This window comes from Myxine glutinosa, chromosome 10 (assembly GCF_964187855.1).
Source record: "Myxine glutinosa chromosome 10, kmMyxGlut1.1, whole genome shotgun sequence".
Lineage (NCBI taxonomy): Eukaryota > Metazoa > Chordata > Myxini > Myxiniformes > Myxinidae > Myxine > Myxine glutinosa.
This window is the reverse complement of record NC_136270.1, coordinates 92,517,228-92,544,278: the sequence shown is the minus strand read 5'-3', so window position 1 is coordinate 92,544,278 and position 27,051 is coordinate 92,517,228. Positions and strand designations below refer to the sequence as shown.

Below are 27,051 nucleotides of genomic sequence, written 5' to 3'. Positions count from 1 at the left end.
CCACTGCTGCAAAACACACACACACACACACACACACACACACACACACACACACACACACACACACACACACACACACACACACACACACACATCTCCATTTCTCTTCCACGCTCAGTCACTGCCACTTTTAGCTGAAAACTTGCTGCGAATTATATATACATATAAAGTAATGAGTTGCCGTTGGGATTAAAATGAAATGAATCCATCTTGAGTTTTCCAACCTTTAATGAGCAAAATAAATACCTGCTCGACATTTCGCTCAGCAACACGGACAAACGTGCATCCCACTGATGACCTTTCTCAAGAGTAAAGAAAAACAATTCTACACCCCCCTTTATCAATGGAAAAAGGGGTTGGGGACACCAAAACCACCAATCAATGCCATTCTGGAACAAACACATGTCATTCAAATTTAAACCATAAATTAAACCAAAAACAGTTGAACCAACTGAAACCACTTATTGGGATGTTAAATCAAAACAACCGTTAAATCAAAACAACCATTAAATCAAAACAACCCTTAAATCAAAACAACCATTAAATCAAAACAACCCTTAAATCAAAACAACCGTTAAATTAAAACAACAATTAAATCAAAACAACCGTGAAATCAAAACAACCGTTAAATCAAAACAACCGTTTAATCAAATCAAAAATCAACCGTCAAATCAAAACAACCGTGAAATCAAAACAACCGTTAAATCAAAACAAGCGTTAAATCAAAACAACCATTTAATCAAATCAAAAATCAACCGTCAAATCAAAACAACCGTTTAATCAAAACAACCGTTTAATCAAATCAAAAATCAACCGTCAAATCAAAACAACCGTTTAATCAAAACAGCCGTTAAATCAAAACAACCGTTAAATCAAAACAACCATTAAATCAAAACGACCATCAAATCAAAACAACCGTTAAATCAAAACAACCGTTTAATCAAATCAAAAATCAACCGTTAAATCAAAACAACCCTTAAATCAAAACAACTGTTAAATCAAAACAACTGTTAAATCAAAACAACCGTTAAATCAAAACAACCGTTAAATCAAAACAACCGTTAAATCAAAACAACCGTTAAATCAAAACAACCGTCAAATCAAAACAACCGTCAAATAAAAACAACCGTTAAATCAAAACAACCGTGAAATCAAAACAACCGTGAAATCAAAACAGCCGTTAAATCAAAACAAGCGTTAAATCAAAACAACCATTTAATCAAATCAAAAATCAACCGTCAAATCAAAACAACCGTTTAATCAAAACAACCGTTTAATCAAATCAAAAATCAACCGTCAAATCAAAACAACCGTTTAATCAAAACAGCCGTTAAATCAAAACAACCGTTAAATCAAAACAACCATTAAATCAAAACGACCATCAAATCAAAACAACCGTTAAATCAAAACAACCGTTTAATCAAATCAAAAATCAACCGTTAAATCAAAACAACCCTTAAATCAAAACAACTGTTAAATCAAAACAACTGTTAAATCAAAACAACCGTTAAATCAAAACAACCGTTAAATCAAAACAACCGTTAAATCAAAACAACCGTTAAATCAAAACAACCGTCAAATAAAAACAACCGTTAAATCAAAACAACCATTAAATCAAAACAACCGTTAAATCAAAACAACCGTTAAATCAAAACAACCGTTAAATCAAATGTTAAATCGAACGAACCGCAACATAATTCAAATAAATGATAAAAAACAAACAACATGAATTATTACTTGCTTCAAATGATGGTGGTAATTTAAATCAATTAAGCTAAACGGATATATTGGACACATAAAAGTAATGGCCTGAGATATCGGAACGACTGTGGAATAGTGTTAGAAAAAGGGGGTGAGAGGTGGGAGGGCGTCGGGGGAATTGAATTAGGCCATTATCAGAATTATACATCTTGTATTTTCTTTTTTACTTCTGTGTTTTGTGTTGATAAAGAAATATAATCGCCGGGGGGAAGGGGCGGGGCGGGTGAGGCAAGAGAGGGAGGGGAGAGGAAGGCATTGGGGTGAGTGGAAGGGGGAGGAGGAAGAGGGGCTGTTGAGGGGGGAGGGGAGAGGAAGGCAGTGGGGAGAGTGGAAGGAGGAGGGGATGTTGAGGGGGAAAGGGAGAGGAAGGCAGTGGGGAGTGTGGAAGGGGGAGGGGTGGGGTGGGTGAGGCAAGAGGGGGAGGGGAGAGGAAGGCAGTGGGGAGAGGGGAGGAGGGGGTACTGATGTTGAGGGAGCAGGGGAGGGGAAGGTGAGGTGAGAGGGGGAAGATATACTACATATACAGTCACGTGAAAAAGTAAGTGCACCCCATGTAAAGTTTTGACTTTTTCAACATATTTCAACATACAGCTATTTGATCTTCATTTCAACAACATTGATAGATAAAGGTGATATAATATAACAAATATCATGAAACATTTACATTTTGTATTCCATGGTATAATTTAAATAAACATAATTGCAAATTTCGCATGTGGAAAAAGTAAGTACACCCCCACATTCATCACTACTTCAAATACCTAAAATTAGAATCAGGTGCACCAGCTCAGGTGCAAATGATTAGAACGTCGTTAGAGAGCATCTAGGAGGAAACTGTCTTATTTAAACCTCAGACATTTAGTTTTGTTTGCTCTTTGTTGTTGAAGTGTGCAGTGTCACCATGCCGAGATCAAAAGAGCTCTCTGAGGCCTTCAGAAAGAAGGTTATGGGTGCCTACGAGTCTTGGAAGGGATTTAAAAAGATCTCCAAACAATATGAAATCAATCATTCGACTGTACGGAAGATCATCTCCAAGTGGAGAAGATCCCAAACAACTGCCAACTTGTTCAGGCCAGGCCGACCCGGCAAGTTCAGCCCGAGAGCAGACCGCAAGATGCTGAAAGAAGTCTCTAAGAACCCCAGAATGTCATCACAGGAGCGACAGGTAGCTCTTGCCACTGTTGATGTCAAAGTGCACAAGTCTACCATTAGAAAGAGGCTGCACAAATTTGATCTCCATGGGAGGTGTGCCAGGAGGAAACCTTTGCTGTCCAGAAAGAACATCAGGGCAAGACTAAAGTTTGCCAATGAACACCTCGGCAAAGACCAGCACTTCTGGAACAATGTGCTCTGGACAGATGAGTCAAAGGTAGAGCTATTTGGCCACAGTACCAGAAGACATGTTTGGTGAAAACCAAAGACAGCATTTGACCACAAGAACCTGATACCAACTGTAAAGCATGGTGGTGGAAATATTATGGTTTGGGGCAGCTTTGCTGCATCAGGGCCTGGGCAGCTTACCACATAGAATCCACTATGAATTCTTCATTGTACCAGAGGGTGCTTGAGGATAATGTGAGGCTATATGTCGGGAAGTTGAAGCTCAACCGAAGGTGGACCTTGCAACATGACAATGACCCTAAACATACCAGTAAATCCACCAAGGAATGGCTGAAAAGAAAGAAAGGGAGGGTTCTGGAATGGCCAAGTCAAAGCCCAGATCTAAATCCCATTGAGATGTTGTGGGGGGATTTGAAACGAGCTGTGCATGCAAGAAACCCCTCAAACATCGCACAGCTGACAGAATTCTGCATGGAGGAGTGGGCAAAAATTTCTCCCAGTCGAAGTCAGAGACTGGTAGACAGTTATAAGAAACTCCTACTTGAGGTTGTTTCTGCCAAAGGGGGCAATACCACCTATTAGAGCCAAGGTGTACTTACTTTTTCCACATGCGAAATTTGCATTTATGTTTATTTAAATTATACAATGGACTACAAAATGTAAATGTTTCATGATATTTGTTATATTATATCACCTTATCTGTCAATATTGTTGAAATGAAGATCAAATAGCTGTATGTTGAAATATGTTGAAAAAGTCAAAACTTTACATGGGGTGTACTTCCTTTTTCACATGACTGTATATCTTTTGGGAAGGAGGAGGGGGGGATTTGACAGGCCCCTCCGTTTTGTGGGAGCAGGGAAGGGAAGGAGGAAAATTTTATCCATGCTTAGAGTGCTTTAACCTTGGTGTTGCCCAGGTAAAAAAGGAAATTGTAATACCCTCTGCCACCATCACCAGTTGGTGCTACATGTACACATTTACACAGATAAAATTCATGCCCCTTCCTCGGCCCCCCACATCCCCACATGAGGCCGCAGCCACATAGCCTGTTACCCCCCACCACCCCCCCACAAAGTTGTATTTGTATTTGCACCCTGACTAAAGTATATAAGCGATTATAGCTGGAGTACGCAGCGTTGCTCTGGGGAAAAAGAAACATTAACATATTTGATGACGTTCGGGAAGAAGAAGAAGACCTACCACCAACTTCGACTGCTTCCGGAATTGTCTGATTGAATCTGATTAGTTTGATTATTTGTGTTCAAATGTCTGGTAATTGTTTTGTATTTATTAATGCATATATGTACTTGTATATAACTGTCATTCATTAATTTAAAAAAGGCTTATGCTCTTTAGAGCGTTTTTTATTAATCCCCCCAAAAATCGACCTTTTTTTTCAGATATATATTTAAAAATTTTTTGGGGTCTACAACACCCTCTGGCACTCACTGACAACCCCCTGAAAGTTTGACGATGTCCGTTCAGCCATCTCTGAGAAAAATGGTGACACACACACACACACACACAGACAAAAGGCTCTCTTATTAGTGTAGATGTGTGAATTATCTATCTATAATTCCACTAATCTCTCTGTGTGTATATGTTTGTATGTTTGTATGCGACCGCTGTTTCTCGACAACTACCAGTCCGATATACTTGAAACTTGCCAGGTATATTGCTGGGGACCCGAGGATGTGCCTTTTCAAGGTTTCATATTAATCGGACAAGTAGTTACCGAGCTATGGCGATTTCTTTACCAAACTCCGCAAGCCGTTCGCTTTGGACCAAACCATTTCATGTAAATAGAGGGGGGGGGGGGGGGGGATTGTCACCGTACTCGCAAGCCGTTCGCTTTGGACCAAACCATTTCATGTAAATAGAGGGGGGGGGGGGGGGGGGGAGGGGATTGTCACCGTACTCGCAAGCCGGCCGCTTTGGCTTTGCGAATGGACCAAACCATTTCATGTAAATAGAGGGGGGGGGATATATATAGAGGGGGGGGGGGGGGATATATATATAGTACGGGCATGCCCTAGTATTATATAATTACCAACCCACGATGTGAGGTAACTCCGCTAAAAATTATCCGATTTTCACCAAGTAAAGTTTATGAGTGGCTGCACAGACCCCCTACTTCTCACTAAAAGTGGAAACAGAATGCAAATTGGAGTTAAAATAAACCCGTGAGAGCAGCCTGCACGTATTGCACTGTGTAAATTATATAATTACCAACCCGCGATCGACTTTTTTTTTTCAAATATTTCAAACGTTTCTTTTTGTCTAAAGCACTCCCAGGCAGTTACTGACAAACCCCTGGAAGTTTTACAAAGATCCGTTCAGCCATCTCTGAGAAAAATGACGACACACACACACACACACACACAGACAAACGGCTATCTTATATAAGTAGATTATAATCTATATAATAATAGCGTAAGGACTCGACTTTGTTATCCCTTTTACGCCGCACCCAGTGACCCGATGCCCACGGCACTAATGGATTTACGATCTACGAACCGCGCTCTTTGTTTATCATGTACAGCCATACTCGAAAAATCTGAATTAGCCAACGTTGGGGCCCAAAAGCATCCGATTAACTGCCGATACGACGCCATCTTACGACGCCATCGTATTGGCATCTGCTGGGCGAAGGCGAAGCAAGCCGTCCGCTGATTGGACAGGTGAAGGCGAAAGCAAGCCGTCCACTGAGTGGACAATCCAGAGCATGCATTTGTGCCGGTGTCGGCGATCGTTGTTCATATACGCACTCTTCATTCTCATCTTTCTTCCTAACTCTTACTCGGACAAGCAAATCCCCTATGCCATCCATAATGGTACACTCTATCCATACACCACATCCTCCCTTCCGTGGATGTTCCACGGGTTTCGGCTAGTTAAATACAGTATTATATTAAATGATACAGTTTTTAAGTAGTAATATTAAATACAGTAATTAAATACAGCTATTCGTGGGTTCCACGTATTCGCGGTTGATAAATTTGCGACCTGCTTCGCTATTCACAGCTTTATGTCCCATGTATTTGCGGTTTTTTGTGGGCTCCAAATTTTTTTTTCACGAGCCGTGACAGTTATAAAATCCATCTTTCACCAGCCACGCACAAAGCAGCTGGACATATGCAAAAAAACATCTACGTGCTGCAAGCATGACTTGCGTCGACATTCACTGCGCTGTGCTTCAAGTTTTCACGGCCACAAATTTTAGCCGCACTATAAGCGAGCTCACAGGATATCCCACCACCTGCGCGACCAGGTCACCCCCCCACGAGTTATACGTAGAATGAAAACATACAAAGAAAACGCTTCATTAAATCTATTACTGTAGTTAGTCGCTACTCAATATGCCATCATCCGATAACATCCCCCACAACCAATGGGCAAACTACTAACGCCTCACGCAGCTACCAAAAATGCCAGCATTCGTACATATACCCACTGTGTCCTGGGTCTCAAACATTCTTCTCGCCTCATTGCTTTGTCCTTCGTTTTTGCCTCTCGCTCTGCTCATTGTTCAATCATGGCTCCCAAGCGCAAGACCAGTGCCGGAGATGCGTCGACTACCAAGAGGCAGAAGAAAGTGATGACCCTGAGCAACAAATTGTAGCTGCTCGACCGGCTTTCAAAAGGAAGAGTGCGGCCTCTGTGGGCAGGAATTACAGCGTCAACTAATCCACCGTTCGCTACATAAGGAAGAAGGAGAAGGCGATTCGTGAAAGTGTTTTAGCGAGCGCTGCATCGAGTACGAAGGTCATCATCCATGTCTGGGATGTCCACATAGAAAGGATGGAGATGGCTCTCAGCATATGGATCGAGGAGAACACGCAGAAGAGTATGCTTTTGAGTGGACCTCGCATTCGCGCAAATGCAACAGGGGACTTCATGCTGAAACCCATGATGCTGTACCGTTCCCTGAACCCACTCACCGTGGAGGAGTTGGAGGCCATTGCAAAGGTTTCCGAGGAGGAGGAGGAGGTTGGCAGAGATGAGGAAGAGGTGCCGAGATCCAACCTCACAGTCCAGTTCCTGGGCAAGGTGCTGCAGGACATGCGGGCGATTGTCGACAGGGTGCAGACGCTGACCCAGTCGTGGAGAGGTACCTCAAGTTCAAGAGGGGCTTGGATGATGTGCTGCTCCCATACAAAGAGCTGCATCAAAACCTGCGGCAATCTGTCAGGCAGCTCCCCATTACAAATTTCTTCAGCCATGCTCCCTCCACCTCAAGACCATCAGCACCTTCTCCTGCCTGACCTGCCACCCTCTCAGCGTCCTCACCTACTCTACTAATGTCCTTATAGTTCATATTGCAGTCATATCGTGTCATTGTCTGGCACATGTGTGCACAAGGTCTGCCATAAGCCTTAGATACTGTATAAATAAAATTAGATTTATACAGTTTCTATGGACATTGATTTGACACCATTATTTTCATTAATCATGAATTGTGAAATTTTATGTTGATACTTCATGCAATAATGTTATCGAATCTTTGTGTATATCACAGCCAGTTTAGCTGCGAAGGTTGGAGTCTTCATCTACTTCATGTCATACATCCCATACTTCTTCATAGCTACAACCTACAAGTTCATGACTGTCAGTGAGAAACTTGCTTCTTGCCTTCTCTCGAACGTTGCAATGGCTCTAGGTGCTCAGGTGATTGGCATGTTTGAGGGCAAAGGTGAGTTTATATTCACTCAAATCACCACTGCTAGCAACACTATCAATAGTTTGGTCATTTGTAGCGGAGTAAAAGGTTATTGTGAAGAACCTAGTCATGATTTTCTATCTGGAGGACCTTCTGACATGACGGTTATATGAGCTTGCTGTAAGAGGCACTTGGATGCTCATTCCTGTGATGAATATGCATTCCCAGTAGACCATATATTTTGTTTCCAGGAAAATGTCAACATCTCATCCTGTTAACTCCAAGAGTAATTCTGGTGAAGGTTGACTTTTAATAACTGTGTGCATGCAGCACATCATCTTCTGGTTTGGTACATCAACAATATCATTTGTCTGCTGCATGGCATTATGCTGTGATGCCCCAAGTTGCACCAATGAATACTAGAATTAGGATGTGGCTAATTGTGGAAGTAAGCCTGGTGTTGGGTTAATGGTTAAGGTGCTGGCTTAAGATCTTATGGCCTTGAGTTTGATCCCCTGTTGTGCCGTTGATTAACACCAGGTGGGTTGATTCAGTCTGTTATCCTTCCAAGACAAGGAAACATTGAAGTTTATAATGAAAGAGGAGAAAATAAATAAATAAACCTTTGCTACTTCAAAGTAAGAATGTAATCGATAAATTTCAGTAAAATTAGCGATCTGTGTGGGCGCCAAAATAAGTCAAAACAAATAAGAAATAAAATACTTTATGGCAATTGATCCGATGTGAATAAAACTGAAGCTGATGTTTTGGGCCTTAGCCTTTGTCAGAGCAAAAGAGAGAGACAATGGGGTCAGGGTTTATAAAAGAAGATCTTTTATTGGTGTGGGGTGAGAAGATAGGCATGACAACTGCAGACGAGATGGCATAAATCAGGACATAAGGGAAGCAAGCTTGTGTGGAAAGATTCCCAGGCTGTGTTAATATCAGGAGAGGTGGAAATGAAGGCTCAGCCTTGACCTGCAGCTTGCAGTCCCTGCCCATCAGCTTGCGTGAACTGCCAGACTTTACAGCACTGAGGTAGCTCTCTGACAATAGGTACTATTGAGGTAGCTCTCTGTTTACTCTCACAGCACATGATCAGATGAACCTATTGCAGTGGAAGAGCAACAGGAGACATTTGTAGGAAAATCATCATTGCAGAGATCAGAAAGGGGGATTGCCAAATTCAAGAGGTACCAACATCCAGCCAATTGGCAAGTTTACAGTCGAAATCACTGCATGTGATGTAGAGAGTTGGGATGGGTGGTTATAGTATGGTCCATGTTGGCAGAGAGAGATGGAAATGGAGTCGTCTCTGTTAGGAGAACAGTACAGCACACAGACAAATATGAAGTGGTTGAGGAGGGAAGGTGGGTGGTTAAGACTAGGTACCATGGGTACAGAGAGTGAAGGATTATGGATACAATATTTGGAGTCAAAAACAGAATTGAGGCATTCGGCCTTCTCACAAGTGAAGTCCGCTTTGGTGCCATGGGAAGAGGAGGAAGGGATGGAAGGGGAGCATACTCCAGGGACAGACTTCACAAGGCACCACCAGGTTTTAGAGGAGGGAGAACAGTTTGAAAGTTCAATCTTTATGTTGGGAAGATGGTGTTTTCTGGGTCTCCTGAGAGTGGACACACACTTGTTGCGGGCTTTGTGGAATGATCGTAGATTGTCTTCTGTTTGATTTGCTTTCGAGGAAGAGAAGGCAAGTTGTTTCAGAGCAAGTCTCACCACAGGATTCAGTGTACTATAGGCAGGAAGAAGGGTATGATAATTGAAGATGAGATGGGATGAATCTTATGCAGGAGGAGAGCAGGTTTCTGTGGAAGAATTTCCAGGTTGAGTTAATATCAGAGGAGGTATAGATATTAGAGAGCAGTCCTGAAGAGAGATGTCTGCTTGCAGTCCTTGCCAATCCTTAGTGAATTGCCATAGTCGCCGACATTGAGGAAGCTCTCTGAAAGTAGCCAGAAAGATGTTTACTTTCACAAGCATATGATCAGATGAACCAATTGGAGCAGAGGAAGAACAATCGACTTTTGTGGAGAAGTTTGGCATCACCAAATCCAGAAGGGAGGATTTTCCATTGGGAGAAATCCGGGTTAGAAAGTTCACAGATTAATTAAATCAGTCCCATGGAGTCCCAGAAGTCCTTTGCGGAAGTGCCATGGCTGGTGAGAGAGGCAGAAACACTCAGCCAATTTGTATGGTGACAATTTAAATCGCCACATACGAAGAAGAGAGAGTTGGGATGAGTGGTTAAAAGTTGCTCCATGTTGTCTGAGAGAGAGAAATGTATATGGAGTCTTCACTGTTTGGACGATGGTTTAACACACTGACAGAAAAGTGGAGCAAAGGGGAAGTCGCAGCCAAAGGTAATCCTGGGTGTTGGGAGGTGTAAGATCAGTACACGGACAGTGAGAAAATGAAAAACAAATTAATAGAATGAATTTGGCTTGGGACATTTGCTTGAGACCTTGTGTCCATTAAAATAAGTATTACATATGTGCTTTTGTTTGTGTGTACATATATGTGTGTTTCTATATTTATATATATACATATATTTATTGAGATCAGACACCATTGCTGTAATGGATACCAGGTTAACTTGAACATTGCTATAAGGTGAACATTGCTTTAATGGATACTATGCTGTTGTTGATGACTCGACAATAAGTGATGAAACCGGTATGGTGGCTAAGGATGGGACGTGTAGCATTGGGATTCTCATGTAGAGTGCCCTCAGAAAGTATTCACACCCCTTGACTTTTTCACTTTTTGTTGTGTTACAGCCTGAATTTGAAATGGATTAAGCTTAAATTTGTTTTACTGCTCTGCACAAAATACCCCATAATGACAAAGTGAAAACATGTTTTTAGAATTTTTTACAAATTTATTGAAAATGAAATACAGAAATATCTAATTTAGGTAAATATTTAGCCCCCTGAGTCAATACTTCGTAGAAGCGCCGTTGGCAGTGATTATAGATTTGAGTCTTCTTGGGTATGTCTGTATCAGCTTTGCACATCTGGGTTTGTGGAGTTTCTCCCATTCTTCCTTACAGATTTGCTCAAGCTCTGTCAAGTTCGATAAGGAGCATCAGTGAACAGCAACCTTCAAGTCTTTCCACAGATTCTCAATGGGAATTTAGTTTGGGCTTTGGCTGGGCCACTCAAGGACTTTCACGTTCTTGTTCTGAAGTCGTTCAAGTGTTGCTTTGCTGTATGCTTGGGGTCATTGTCCTGTTGGAACATAATTCTCTGCCACAGTCTAAGGCCTTTTGCACTCTGAAGCAGGTTCTCCTCCAGGATTTGCCTGTATTTGGCTCCATTCATTGTTCCCTCTATCCTTACAAGTCTCCCAGTCCCTGCCACTGAAAAACATCCCCATAAGCATGATGCTGCCACCACCATGCTTCACGGTAGGGGTGGTGTTAGATGGGTGATGAGCTGTGCTCCCTTTCCACCAGAGGTAGCACTTTGCATGGAGGCCAAAGTGGTCAATTTTCGTCTCATCAGATCACAGAATATTTTGCCTCATGCTCTCAGAGTTTTGCCTTTTTACAAACGCCAGGAGTGCTGTAATGTGCCTTTTTCTCAGGAGTGGCTTCTGTCTGCCCACTCTCCCAGAAAGCCTAGATTTGTGAAGTGCCGCAGAGTTTGTTGTCCTTCCGGCAGGTTCTCCCATCTCAGCCAAGGAGCTCTGTCAGAGTGGTCATTGGGTTATTGGTCACCTCCCTGACCAAGGTCCTTCTTGCCCGGGTTCTCAGTTTGTTTGGATAGCCAGCTCGAGGAACAGTCTGTCGTTCCATGTTCTTTCGATTTCCTAATGATGGAGCTCACTGTGCTTTTGGGAACTGTCAACACTCTAGAAATTGTTTTATACCTTTCTCCAGACGTATGCCTCCTCACAATTATATCTCGGAGTTCTACGTACAGTTTCTTGGACTTTATGGTAGAGTTTCTGCTCTGACATGCACTGTCTACTGTGGGACCTTGTATAGAAAGGTGTTTCTTTCTAAATCATGTCCAATCAATTTCTAAATTCAATTTCATTTTCATCTCCAAATCAATTGAATTGGCCACAGGTGTACTCCAATCACGTTTTAAAGTCATCTGAAGGATGATCCAAGGAAATTGGATGCACCTGAGTTCAATGTGGAGTGCCAGAGCAAACGGGTTGAATACTTAGTGACTCAAGACATTTCAGCTTTTCATTTTTTATCGATTTGTAAAAATTTCTGAAATAAATAAATTCCAATTTAACATGATGGGATATTATGTGTAGATCAGTGACAAAAAATATCAATGTGACCCAATTTTAAATTCAGGCTGTAACACAACAAAATGTGAAAAAGTCAAGGGGTGTGAATACTTTCTGAAGGCACTGTATAATGTAATTAAGCCTTTGTACCTTGAAGCAAATTTAACCAGACTCGGAGGTGTAATGGATAGAGGATCTGCTCTGGGTGTTAGAGGTCTGGTGTTCAAAGCTGACCCAGGCCGAGTTGTATTAAAGGCTTTAAAAATGGTACGTGCTGCTTTCTTCCTTGACGATCTTCATTGACAAAGAAGAGAGCACAGATAAACAACCATAGGTTGACAACAAATGCAGCATCTTGATGGTCCTAATGCCCTCCTACAGCATTGAAGTTCCTTGAAAGGGAACTCATATTAAACCATGATAATGCGTATAGGTAAAAAAATCATATATAATACTTCTAATACCGTACAGAGAGTGATAAACATAAAAAGTGATTTAATTCAGCGAGTAGCATTCAACATCAGTGTTTATTGATGAATATGAGTAATGAAAATAATTGATGAACTTGCAAGTAACTGTGATGACTTATTTTTGGAATCTCATGACACTTTCTTCCCATTCCCCTAGGAACGGGGGTTCAATGGAACTTGTTGGTGGAACCGGTCTCAATAGATGATAACTTCACCATGGGCCATGTACTACTTATGCTTATTGTCGACTCCATTATTTATGGCCTGCTCACCTGGTACATCGAGGCTGTAAGGCCTGGAGAGTTTGGCATTCCCCAGCCGTGGTACTTTTTTATTCTGGTGAGTGGGATGTTTGTTTATCTCTTTGAAAAATCAACTTTTAAACATTACAAGGCAAGAATTGCTGTCAAAGCAGCATAAAGGGACTTTGTAAATATTGGAGCCATCTCACTTTTATTTGATAGAGAAGGGGAAGGGAGGAGGTACCATGGCCTGCAAAAGTATTGTTACGGTACGTGGAAGGGGAGGGGGGTTGTATTAGGTGAGACCTTCCCATGAGAGAGGCAGACATGACATGTCACGTGTGTGAAAGGCCACGACAATCTGTCTGGCCTGTGTGTGTCAGTCATGGCGGTATAATATGCTGTGGAGCCCTTCGTTGCTACTCTTGGTGAAATTTCACCCAATTGGGTGAAATCGGTCCGAGTCTGGTGATCTGGTGGAAGAAATCGAAATTGGTCGAAATCTGGTGAAATATCAACAATACGAGGGGGCGGGGCATGTTAAGTTGTTAAGAACCAACAGGAAGCCAGTTCGGGGCACCGCCGATGGGGCCGCAGTCAGCCACATCACCAGTACAACACAATGACAGGCAAACATCGCGCAAGGCAAGCAATAGCCACGCCCAGGAGGACCTTTGCTTGACAAGGGGGAGGGGCGTACAAGAAGCGGGCCACACTGATTGGCCACCAACAATCGAAGTGCGACCAATGACACCTCGGCCAATCAGTGAAGGAGGAGCAAACATTCGGCCAATCGGTGCGGAGGGCGAAAAAGACCTACCAACAAGCTGCGCGCTGATTGGAGAGAAGTGCCGGTGACGTCAGACCACGGCAATGAGGCCGTTTTGCGAAATATACGCAACTCTTTTCGTTAAAAAAGTTTGTTCGAAAATTCATTTGTCAATAAAGTTTGTATCGTAAACAATATTTACAAGTTTGTTATCATTTAGCAGTCGATATCTCATGAAAACTTGGCATTTGGTGAAATCTACTTCAATTTGGTGAAATTTAGGCACCCGATTGGTGAAATTCGAAAAACCCGAGTGGCAACACTACTGGAGCCTGAAGTGCCATCGTGCATTTATTTTTATGGGTGCTGCCCCGTTGGCGGAGCGGCCAGACCGAAACTCCACCCTGGAGGAAAAAGAAGAGAACTAGTGAGAGACTTCACTTGGAGAAGGAAGAACAAACTCAAGAGAGACCTGGAGACGAGGAAGAAAAAGGGGTATCGTGTGTTAGAGGAGAGATCAGAAAGCCTTGTGTGGAAGGAGGACAAACAAATGCTCATGGAGGAGTGTTGGAGGAAACGGATTATGTCTTTGTCTCTGGGTGAATTGACCCAAGCTGGTGATCACCTTGTGTATTTGGACGAGGTGAAACAGGATGGAGGGCAGACCAGGAGGCCTTGGTTTTAAAGGACAAACGGGACCACAAGGCCTGGTGGATGCTGATCGTCACTGGCATTCCTCAAGATTGATCTTCATCGTGCTCATTTTGACTTTCGGAAACTTGGGAGCGACTTGTCACTGGCTCTTGTCTCGCACCTGGTTTCCGAAGCGGGCTGCTTTGAGTCTGGTGTACACCCTGCACATCAGAGAAGAGGGCAGTCTCACGTGCATTATTGTCTTGTTGTAAGAGTGTGATCTGTGGTGCCTCGCGGGACAGGTTTTGCTTTATTTACAATCATTGTACATCAGTTTGAATATCCCCATTTAACTCTTTGTGTCCATTTGACTTGCTTGGTTCATCCCGTTTTATTTATAGCATCTTCTTTACCCTCTTCCCTGTTTACTTTACAAAATATATCCTTTAAAAGGTAAGAAAATGTGCTTGAGCCATATGTATGCTTTTCCTGTGTGTTTGCCATTGATTTTGGCCAATTGAATGATCCTTGGAGAATGGTAAAGATATAATTCATTGAACGCAGTGCAATAAAAATAGTTTGGTCCATCTTTTGAGACTAACGGTCTCGGCGCTGAGATTTCTGTCTTAGGGGAACCTCAGACTTGAAAGTATTCAGCCCCTTAGTTCAGTACTTGGTGAAGCACCTTTGGCAGCAATAACTGACTGCTATGGGCGTTTTTGGGTAGGTCTCTACCAGCTTTGCACAGTCAGATGGTGAAATCTTCGCCCATTCTTAATGGGAAAATTGCTCTTATTTCTGACAAGTTTTATGGGGACCATCGATGGACTGTAAACTTAAAATCTTGCCATTAATGTTAAATTGGGTTCAAGTCATGACTTTGACTGGGCCACTCAAGAACATTAATTTTCTTCTTATTCAGCCACTCCCATGTGGCTTTAGCTTTTTGCTTCAGATTATTGTCCTGCTGAAATGTGAATCTCCTACATTCTCAGATTCATGGCTGACACTAGCAGGTTTTCATAAAGGATTCTCTGGTTTTTGTACCATTCATTGTTCCTTCTATCCCCACAAGCTTGCCAGTCCCTGCTGATGAAAAGCAGCCCCATGACATGATGCTACCACCACCATGTTTGATAGTTGTGATGGTGTTGATTGGGTAATGGTGTGCAGTGTTAATGGTTGTGCTGGACGTAACGCTTGGAATTCAGACCAAAAAGTTCAATTTTTGTCTCGTCTGACCACAAAACTCTTCTCCACAAGCCTGCAGGATCATTAAGATGTTTTTATGCCTCTGCCCCTGAAGGTGGCCGGAGGCATTATGTTTTCGCGTTGTCTGTCCGTCTGTACATCCGTCCGTCCGTACGGGCTAAACCTCGTTTTTCTCAGCAACCACATGTCTAATTGAGACAAAATTTTCAGGGTAGGAGTGACACCCATGCAGAATGTTTTAATGATAATTGTGACATCATAGGTCACGTGGTATGGCAGCCATCTTGGTTTAAACGCAAATAATTAAAAAAATAATTTCTCGGAAACCGCTGAATGGAATTTTTTTGAAACTTGGCACATTGTCAAGTGCTCCCAATGGGGAACAAAAGCATGATAATGATGACATCATAAGTGTAGTGGTATACCAGCCAAAAATGTTTTAATCGAATTCTTATCCTAAAAATCTGAAATCGCATGCACATGATCTATGACCCATTTGTATTGAAATATGAAACTTATGACATCATAGGTCACATGGTTTGGCAGCAATATTGGATTTAACCTAAAACCTTAAAAAAAAAAATCTTCTCCCAAACCACCAAATCAATTGACTCAAAACTTTATGTGTCATTGACTAGGCATGGCGATTAAAAGATGATCACGAAAACATCATTGGTCACATGGTGTGGCAGCTATATTGGATTGAAGGAAAATATTAAATAATTATATCTCAGAAACTGCCTACCCTATCGATGCGAAATTTTACAAATATCGTCGAACACCATTGTTGCTTGTAGTTTGAAAATGATGATGTAGTAGTAGGTCACGTGGTTTATCAGCCATCTTAGATAGAAAATAGAACCTTATCCGATCAACATGAAACTTCATAAACCTGATTCCCTACCCATACATATGCAGTGTACATGTTTAAGGTCATATGTCATGTGGTATGGCAGCCATATTAGCTTGAAAGCTTATATTTAAAAAAAATCCCTTCTCTGAAATCGCTTCACCTGTCGATGTGAAACCTATCATGGCTGGTGAAAATGTGACACTTAAAAACAGCTGAAGGGATTTAAATCAAACTTGTTTATTTTTAGGACAATGAACGAGGGCATCTACCTGTTGTGGGACTATGCAGAGGCATATTGGCAACACAGTCGCATTGCTCTAGTTTCTCAAACTTTATCAGAGCTTTTCAATGCGTCTTTTTCAGTATTGGCTTCTTTTTTACACCTGTCCATAGAGGCCAGCAGTGTGGAGGGAACGGTATATTGTTCATTGATGAACACTGACCCCCATCTTGGATATAGAGCCTTGCAGATCTTTCAGTCATTTTTGGATTTACTGTTACATCCCAAACCAGTTTTCTGCTTGCCCAGCTGCTGAGTTTGGATGAGCGACCTGATCTGCTTAGCGTCGGGGTGGTATGATCTGTCTTCCACTTCTTTAATGATGGATTTCACTGTACTCAAAGGGATAACGAGTGACTTTGAAATCTTTTTATAACCCTCTCCTGAACGGTGCTTCTCCACCACTTTGTCTGACTTTGGAAAGCTCCTTCGTCTTCATGTTTGCCTAATGCACCCCTTATTACACACAGGTGAAACCTATTGCACTTGTTGTATAACCCTTCAAAAAATAATTTGCTCCTGAAGTGATTTAGGGTTAATTTGGCAAAGGGTTTGAATACATATGCAACTGAGAATCATCTGATTTTCGCTGTTAATCTGACTTATTCACATTTTATCTGCATTTTAAAAACTTTATCACTTTGGAGTAGTTTGAGAAGATTATATATGCAGTAATATCCCAATTTACGAACCTCTGATTTACAGAGAGATTTTCTGATTTTTCAAGATTCAAGATTTTCTGATTTCCTCTGATTTTCTTGAGAACGAAATTATTTGATGCCAAAATTTGATTTACGACTTCAATTCCAGACATTACAAACTTTTGCTCAATTTCACTCAATTCAGTTTCGAACTACGATTTCAAAACACGACCTCATGATGTTTTTCATAAAAAAACTTCAATCGTGTAATTTAAAATAAACACTAATCTTGCTTACATCCAGGATGATAACGTCAAGTGAGTCGCTTTCCTCATTCTCTCCTAAGTGGCTACGTCATCACGTCTGTGCTGAAGTGCAGTGTTAAAGTGACTTTTATTTAACAAAACGTTATTGTGCATTACAGCACGGTACCTTACTGTATTCATCCATAGCTATAGCTCCAAAAAGGAAGATAAGTGCTTAAGGAAGTGATACGAGTGGAGAGAAAGATATAGAAATGTGTATCGTTAGAAAGTAAATGAGAAATTCTAAGGTGATATGACGATGGCTTCCATCTTGCGGATATTGCACGTGACTTTGGCCTTGTGAATATGGCGGTGATTACGATACGCGACAACAAAAATAAGATTATGGTATGCGCTCAATGTGTCACCTTCCAGTGCAGTGAAAATCACCAAAACATGTAGCAGGGTGGAGCTTATTTTTGAACTTTTGAAATATGATCTTCTTTGTATCTCAATTTGTTCCTATATATGAAATAACAATTCAGGCAAAATATGAGCACAATTGAACAATATTTAGAGGTAGCTCAATGATGGTAAAGTTTCTGATACCCCAAAGCTGCGGCCGCCCTTTTATTTCGCATACTACTGATAATAGATTAATTCTGTTGATAAATTAAGAACCCAATTTTAACTACTAAGTAAATTGACACTCTCTCCTATCATCATACACACAACATGCAATCATTGTGGTAAAATTAATTACTGGGAACACAGATAAAACCTTTAAGTTATAAAACTCTGTGCTCCATTAAATAAATAATTACAGTAGTAATATGTACATTGTACATACACAATATGTGTTATAATAAAAGAGTAAAATGTTCGTTGAGCTAGAGTCTGCTAGACAATAAATGCTAAAATGAGATGTAGCGCTGACCTGGGAACGCTTATCACCATAGTATCTAAAAGTAAACACTGTACATAGGTGCATCACAGAACACTATTTGAAAATAAAAACGAAGTTATCACAGGCTTTGCAGAGAATCACAGACACAATGGGTGCATAAACATGGTATAATATTATCACAGATTATAGAAGCATAAATCATTGTGGTTCAACTGGTTCATATCTATTATCCAACCAATCATCCGAATCCCATTGTTTTGCTGTTAAATTGATAATGCAAATTTTCCATGAATTTATATTCCAGACATGTTCAGACTTGTTTACTGTTTGGACTCAATGGACTGACTATGCTGACTAAGCAACAGCTGCAACACTGTTGCAGCAGTATGTTTGTGTAATTGCTTGAGGCATTGTGCTCACTGCTCAGTTATTAATAGAACTGTTTGAATTTTCTTGATTCTTAATTTCTTAATGCTATGTTCTATTTCTTTCAGATTCATATCTGATTGAAAATGTCATCTGTGGAAAAAGCAACAAGATCTCAAACCAAGTTGTATCTCCTTGGCGACTCTGTGACTGAATTAAGTGGCAGCAAGTTGCCATCATTGCGTATGGCTCTTGGATTCTTCCTACATCACCATCTCGATCTGAAGGAGACCGTAAGACAATCGTCGGATGTTAACATCACGGAAATAGCTAACTTTTGGAAGAAAGCTAGAATCCCGATGAGAGCTCATCAAAACTGCCAAACCAAGCTTGAGCAGACATTTGAAGAATGGCGTCTTCTGAAAAAGAACAAAGCGCGAACGTCACCAACTCAACTCGCGAGAGAGTCGGCTTTTGTTTCCAGGCTTGAAGACCTTTTTGATGTCGCTCACGCTGATGCTCTGACCAATACATCAGTATTACAAGAAGACAAGGATTTCTTGTTAGCCCAGCGAGAAAAGGGAAGAAGGGGGTCGCTGGCTGGAGTAGATGTAAAGCTTGCTGCGAAGGAGAAAACGGCGTCCAAAAGAGAGGAGGAAATGCTTGCCAGGCGACTGCGAATGGAGCAAATGAAACAGTTAGCAGCTTCTACAGCTGAACTGATTTCATCTGGTTCTGAATCTGAAAACAGCTCAGCAGAAGATAGTGAAAAGATGGAAACTGGGGACAATGCAAGTGAGGGAGCTGCTGGAGGCATCACATTTCAGACACGAAAAATAAAGAGGGGGCGAAAAACTGTCGTTACTGAAGAACTCGCAGCCGCTCTAGATCGCACAAAAGTGTCAGACCGCAAAGCCGTTTTTGTTATAGCAGAAACTGCCAAAAGCTTGGGACAGAACATTGATGAACTTGCTCTAAACAGAGACTCAATTCGCCGACAAAGAGTACAACACCGAGTCCAGAGATCTGCAAATATAAAGGCGGAGTTTCAGGGTAACGTTCCCCTTGTTGTTCACTGGGACGGCAAACTGATCCTTGATCTAATTGGAAAAGAGAAGGTTGATCGCCTGCCAGTATTGGTTTCAGGGAAAGGAGTTTCTCAGCTACTCACAGTTGCCAAGCTTCCATCTGGAACAGGCGAGGCTCAGGCTGCTGCTGTCTTTGGAGCCATTGAAGACTGGGGCGTAGCCGACAGCATCCAAGCTATGTGTTTTGACACGACCAGCTCAAACACTGGTCGGATCGCTGGTGCCTGTGTCCTCCTAGAGCAGAAGCTTGAGAAGGAGCTCTTGTCACTAGCTTGCAGGCATCACATTATGGAATTGATAATTGGTGCAGTGTTCCAAGTGTGTATGGGATTGGGAGCCAAATCTTCTCCCGAGGTTCCACTCTTCAAATGCTTCCAGGAATACTGGGGATTCATAGACACGGCCAAGTATGAACCAGGGATTGCAGCTGATGATGTGGCAAGTCTAGTGGAAGACATAAAGCAAGGCACTATCGATTATGCCAACAAGCATCTTGAACAGAGTCAGCCGAGAGATGATTATAAAGAATTCTTGGAACTTGTGATTGTCTTTCTCGGTGCTGCTCCTGCCAGCGGAGTGCGATTCATGTCACCCGGAGCAATGCACCACGCCCGCTGGATGTCCAAAGTAATATACTGTCTCAAGATCTGGATGTTCAAGGCTCAATTCAAACTGACTCCTGCAGAAAAGAGAGGATTATGTGATGTGTGTGTATTCACAGTACGTGTCTACCTGACAGCCTGGATCTCTGCACCTCAAGCATCAGGTGCTCCTTACAGTGACCTGCTGCTGCTGAAGTCACTGCTTGAATACTCATCAATCCATCCAGCCATCTCAAAGTCAACATCACGCAAGTTTTCCAATCACGTGTGGTACTTGTCACAGGAACTTGTTAGCTTGGCTTTCTTCGACAGTCGGGTCAGTTCGGCAACCAAGAGACTGATGGTGAGTGCCATGAAGAATGAAGAAGACCAAGATCAGGATCATTCCAAGCGAATCACTGTTGCTCTTGATTCATTCAAGGACAAGAACTTGGAAGATTTCGTCACAGCAAGGTCAATGAAACTTCTGCGAATGATGGAACTTCCAGATGGATTTCTCGCGGTTGATCCGGACTTGTGGGATGACAGAGACGACTACAAGCAGGCTGCAGAAACAGTCAACTCTCTAAAGGTTGTCAATGACTACGCTGAACGTGGAGTGGCACTCATTCAGGAGTACAGTGGGTTGATAACCCGCGATGAAACTCAGCTGCAATTCCTGCTGCAAGTTGTCGAGGACCATCGCAGAATGTAGCAGAAAACATACACTGTCCGGGATGCCATGAAAATAATAAATTTGGGGTTTGCTGGACATCGTCAGACTGATACTATGAACTCTGTCAGAAACTGAACAAAGAATTCACTATTAACGTGTTCAAAAATAAATACTGTGTTCAAGTGTGTTGTTAAAAATAAATTAAGATATAGTCTGATATACTCGTAATTCGTTGAATTTTTATAATTTTCATAATGTTTGCGGCCCTTGAGCTACCCCTAAACATAATAAGTTAGTGCTCAAATTTTTTATACAGTGTTTCTATATTATATGGAACAGATTAAGGGGGTAAGACTTACAAAAATAAAAATGTAGTTTTTAAAATTTTTTTAAGTTCCACCGTAATGTAGCTCGGTAAAAGAAAATGCGGAGCGTTTGCTAAGCGTTCCAATTGAAATCCAAACCCAAAAACTGTCAGTTAATACGATAGTCATTAAAGAAAAGGCCAAGAGCCTTTGTCAAAGACTTTTCCAGGACTTTTCAAAGACTTTTCCAGGACTTTTCAAAGACTTTTCAAAGACTTTTCCAAGACTTTTCAAAAACTTTTCCAAGACTTTTCAAAAACTTTTCCAAGACTTTCAAAGACCTTTCCAAGACTTTTCAAAGTGCAGCGAAGGTGAAAGTTCCACTATGGAGATTTTGGTGTGAGTGATGGGTGCTTTTCCTGTTTTAAGGGGCACCCGAACTTGCATAGCCTGAAAGTGACATTAGTGTTACTTATTATTATTCCCTCCGCCACCAAAGGTGGATGGAGGTTATGTCTTCACCACTGTCGGTTTGTCTGTTTGTCTGTGAACAAGATATCTCAAAAAGTTGTGGACGGATTTGGATGAAACTTGGTGGAGAGGTTGCGTATGTGACAAGGAAGAGTTGATTCAATTTTAGTGAAGATCCGGATCCGGATCCGGCTAGTCAAATTTTTAAAGTGATTCTTCACCATTGAGTGTTTGGGCTAAAACTGATACATAGCAGGATATCTCAAAAAGTTATGGACGGATTTGGACGAAACTTGGTTGGACCGGTTGGGTGTCTTACGGGGAAGAATCGATTCGATTTTGGTGAACATCTGAATATGGATTCGGATACGAGAATTATTTAATTTTTCAAGTGATTCTTCAACATTGAGAGATCTGGAGAAAGCGATATATAACATATTTAAAGAGTTGTGGACGAGTTATGATTAAACCTGGTGGACAAGTTGGTTAGGTGCCAAGAAGAAGCCGATTCGATTTTGGTTCAGGTCTGATTCTAGATCAGTGGAATAGAAACCATAAACTGTTCAGCCTGGAGGAGGTATGCGCTCTACCAAGTGACGTTCTAGTTTCATAATCAAACTCCAGACCTTTCACTTTTACTGCCACCATTAAGATGAAGCCATTTCATTATTTATAGTTTATACAGTAAAACTAGTTTATTCTTTAGTTGAACTTCCTGTGTGACTCATTCTCTCCTCTAAACCCCATCTCCTGAACCCTCCTTTTACTCCAGCCCTCCTATTGGGGTTGCACTCAGAATACTAAGCACAATCAGGTCGTGGACGTGGAGCAGTTGAACAAAACCTCTGCATGCGAGTACATTGAGGCTGATCCGAAAGGTCTTGACGCCGGTATCTGCATTAAAAACCTGCACAAGGTGACCATTCGAGTCTCTCAGCTTCGTGTCATCTATTAATCAATGTCAATGTGACTTTGTTCTTATTTCCTTGTGATTTCTGTCTTCTACCGGCTCCTATCCGGCCTAGCTCCCCCAGCTCTATCTGTGCTCTGTCCCCCAAATATTCCTCCAGGTCGCACAAGATCTGCCAGTAACCCTCTTATGGTTAAACTGCCAAAATCAAGACTCTCTGCTCACCTTCACTCTTTCATTCCTCTTTTCTCCCGCCTCTGGAACAAACTTCCCCACTCCCTTCAATCCCACTCCTCCCTCCAGCTCTTTAAAACAACTGTTCACCACCATCTCTTATCTTCCCCCATCCAAAACCTTGATCTTTTCTACCCCCGTTAATTCACCCCAGATCCACTTTTTTGAAATACCGACTTCTTTCCTGGAAGTCCTAGCAGTGACAAGGTGTGTTTTATATGTGTTTTATACCTCTCCCACCCCCCCACCCCTTTTCCCATTCATCTCCCCCCCCCCAAGCCCTCTCCCTCCCACAGATCTCCCGATGTCCCTGTTCTCTGCTGTTGTACTTGTGTGCTTCCCTCTCTCTCCCATCTTGTCTCCAGCTCCCTTTATTGTATGTTTTGTGTGTCCTTTTTTTGTGATTAATGTTAGCTCTTACATGAGCCTCGATCTTGTATACAAAAAAACAAAACAAAACAAAAAAAACACATTCGGACTTTCCTCTTCTATATTGACATTTGTTGTTATTTGAAGTTGGGAGCTGCTGGTAAAAGTTTGTCTCAGGTCTGGGATATTAATTCGAGGCGTTTTTGTTTAACTCCAGGGATGTTGTGGAGTTCACAGTGGGAGTTCTGGAAGTTTTCTGGTATTACTTATATAAGTATCAACTAAAAAGCTGATTGTTTAAGTACGGATTCCCAGGCAAAGCATTTTTAATTTTTGTATTTTTAGCATAGTCTAGTATTGTTTATGAACAACCAAGATATGCATTGTAACAATAATAGCTTCACCTTCTCATATGCTTGCATTGACTCCAGACATTTGGACAGGCGAATGCTTAGATGATTGTATTGTTTTCGAATGCAGGTATTTACCTCCAGAGGGAAGAAGAGAGTGGCAGTTCAGTTTCTCAATTTGAAGATGTATGAGGGACACATCACTGTTCTTTTAGGACACAATGGAGCTGGAAAGTCCACGACACTGTCCTTGCTTACAGGTGAACTTAAAGCTAGTTGTCGTTTGTACAATAATTTTATGCATAACATCGATTCAAGACAAGGCAGCTGAGGTTGGGATGTGTCCACCTTAGTTATTCTGCTATTCATTTATATTGTCATGCAGTAATAACTCTCTTGCTGGAAAAGACCTGCTCTAAAAATATCTTCAGGAGCCTTGATTCGTCTGGCTGTTGCTGTCTTAGTCCTTCAGAAGTTTATTAGAAAAGACCTGCAAAATAATATCTTGTAGGAGCTGTGCTCCCACGTAATCGGAAGAATGGACGCGACAAAAAGCTGGAATTAGTCCGAGTTTCTTTATTGTCACAAAACAACTCGGGTACTCTCCAAAAGCCCGTTTATCGGGCAGCAATATATATACACATTATCCCGGAGCGTTTGCCCGGGAAAGGCGAGAGGGGGCGTGGCCGGGCGTCCTGGACGCGGCCTGGCAAGTCGAGGGCGGGTATGCCCAGGCATGCCGGGCGTCCCGGACGCGGCCTGGCAAGTTGAGAGCGGGCCTGCCCGGGCGTCCTGGACGAGCCCGGCATGGTGATCGCTCCGCGTCCTTGGTAGGTGCAAGGCGATTGTGTAAACCCAGCGGTAGCCGCTACACACGTCCCCCCAGAATCGACTTGCACCGGCAGGGTCAATTTAAGGGGGGTCCTGATGACCCGGCCGAAGCGACCCCTGGCGGGTCGTGGGGGGGGGGGGGGGTCCGGTGTGGTGGTGGGCGGTCGAGTGGGGGGCACTGTGGACGGGGGGCGGCCTCGCCGCGGCGGAAGGGCCAACCGTGGCGGTTGGTCGATGTCCACGTGTGCCGGCTTGAGGCGGTCCACCGCAATTCGGTCCGACCTGCTGCCGATGTCGATGACGAACGACTTGTCGTCCCGTCGCACGACCCGGAAGGGCCCGTCGTACGGCGGCCGGAGTGGCCCCCGATGTGCGTCATGACGCACAAAAACGTACTCCGCTGTGCGAAGCGTTGGGGGGACGTAGGACTGGGGGTCACCGTGGTGGGACGTTGGCACGGGGGCAAACCGTCGGGCGGCCTCCTGGAGGTCCGAGCGCTGGTGAGCTGCGGACCAGGGACTGGTAGCATCGGGCACGAATTCGCCCAGGACGCGTAGCGCCTGGCCGTAGACGAGCTCGGCGGTGGATGCCCGGAGGTCCTCCTTGGCGGCCGTGCGGAGGCCCAAAAGGACCCACGGCAGCCGGTCGGCCCAACCGCCGTCCTGAAGGCCGGCCATGAGCGCGGCCTTCATGGAGCGGTGGAATCGCTCGCACAACCCGTTGGCTTGGGGGTGGTAGGCCGTGGTACGGTGGAGCTTGACCCCCAGGTTGCGGGCGACCGCGCCCCACAGCTCGGAGGTGAACTGCGGTCCGCGGTCCGACGAGATGTCCGCCGGTGCGCCGAAGCGGGCGACCCAGGTGGCGATGAAAGCCTGCGCCACGTCGGCGGTGGTGGTGGAGATGAGGGGAACGGCCTCTGGCCACCTGGTGGTCCTGTCCACCATGGTGAGCAGGTGTGTGAAACCCCGTGATGGGGGGGAGGGGGCCCACCAGGTCCACGTTGACGTGGTCGAAACGTCGTTCGGTCACGGTGAAAGGTGCCAGCGGGGCCTGGGTGTGTCGGTGGACCTTGGCCTGTTGGCAGGCTGTGCAGGTGCTGGTCCAATCGCGGACGTTCCGTCGAAGGCCGTGCCAGACGACTCGCGCCGACACCAGCTTCTGGGAAGCTTTCCGGCCCAGGTGGGAAAGGCCGTGGAGGGAGGCGAAGATGCGGCGTTGCCAGGTAGCGGGCACGATGGGGCGAGGCTGGCCTTGGGAGACGTCGCAGAGCAGGACAGTGTCCGCGAAGGGGATGTCGGCCAGGCGGAGGCCCGTGTCCGCCACCCGGAGGGCTTGCACCGTGGTGTCGGTGGTTTGGTCCGCCGCCATAAGCGCGAAGTCCACGCCGAGGTGGACCGCGTTCGCGCTGGCCCGAGAAAGACAGTGGGCCACGGCGTTGTCTTTGCCGGCGACGTGCCGATGTCCGTGGTAAACTCTGACACGGCGGAGAGGTGGCGCTGTTGGCGGGCCGACCACGGCTCCGTGACCTTGGCCATTGCGTAAACCAACGGCTTGTGGTCAACGAACGCCGTGAAGGGTCGGCCCTCCAGGAGGTGGCGGAAATGGCGAACGGCCAGGTGTAGACCGAGGAGCTCACGGTCAAATGTGCTATATTTGAGCTCGTTCGGCCGGAGCTGCCGGCTGAAAAAAGCGAGTGGCTGCCAAACCCCGTTCACCCATTGCTCATGTACGGCGCCCACCGCGTAGTCGGAGGCATCCGTGGTGAGGGCGATGGGAGCGTTGAGCACCGGGTGAGCGAGCAGTGTTGCGTCGGCGAGGGCCCGCTTTGAGCTTTTGAAGGCCGCGTCCATTGCTGCGGACCAGACGATGTCGTGCTTGGCCGGCTTGCCCCGGGGGCTTCGTAGAGGGGCCGCATGAGTTGAGCAGCGCGGGGCACGAAGTGGTGATAGAAATTCACCATTCCCAGGAATTCCTGCAGGGCCTTTATGGAGCGGGGACGCGGAAACGTGGTGATGGCCTCGACCTTGGTTGGCAGCGGCACGGCCCCGTTCGTGGTGATGTGGTGGCCCAAAAAATCAACGGCCGTCGTGCCGAAGTGGCATTTGGCCGGGTTGATGATGAGGCCGTGCTCGCTGAGGCGCCCGAACAGTGTTCGGAGGTGGAGGAGGTGCTCGGCCCGGGACGTGCTGGCGACGAGGATGTCGTCCAGGTAAACGAAGAGGCACGGCAGGTCACGCAGCACGCCGTCCATCAAGCGCTGGAACGCCTGAGCCGCGTTCTTGAGGCCAAACGGCATCCGCAGGAATTCGAACAAGCCGAATGGCGTGATGACGGCCGTTTTAGGGACGTCGGCCGCCCTGACAGGTACCTGGTGATATCCCCGTATTAGATCGATTTTTGAAAAAATGACCCGTCCTGCCAGATGGGCGGAGAAGTCTTGGATGTGCGGGATCGGATACCTGTGGGGGGTGGTAGCGTCGTTAAGGCGGCGGTAGTCGCCACATGGGCGCCAGCCGCCCCCTGGTTTTGGGACGATGTGTAGTGGCGAAGCCCACGCGCTATCGAAGCGCCGCACGATGCCGAG

The 27,051-nt window shown here is 44.2% G+C and overlaps 1 protein-coding gene across 6 annotated transcripts in view; it reads left to right on the top strand.

The window, feature by feature from the left end:
- The window catches only part of LOC137433952 (phospholipid-transporting ATPase ABCA3-like), a 180,493-nt gene that overhangs the window by 50,995 nt on the left and 102,447 nt on the right, over positions 1 to 27,051 (top strand). For all 6 annotated transcript variants that reach the window (XR_010985765.2, XM_078785900.1, XM_068126462.2 and 3 more), the window contains 4 exons: positions 7,625 to 7,798; positions 12,662 to 12,843; positions 22,546 to 22,689; positions 23,767 to 23,896. Coding sequence is in view for 5 of the 6 variants with exons in the window: in XM_078785900.1 (XP_078642026.1) it covers positions 7,625 to 7,798; positions 12,662 to 12,843; positions 22,546 to 22,689; positions 23,767 to 23,896 (630 nt within the window). In the remaining variant the exon portion in view is untranslated. The remainder of the gene's footprint in view (positions 1 to 7,624; positions 7,799 to 12,661; positions 12,844 to 22,545; positions 22,690 to 23,766; positions 23,897 to 27,051) is intronic.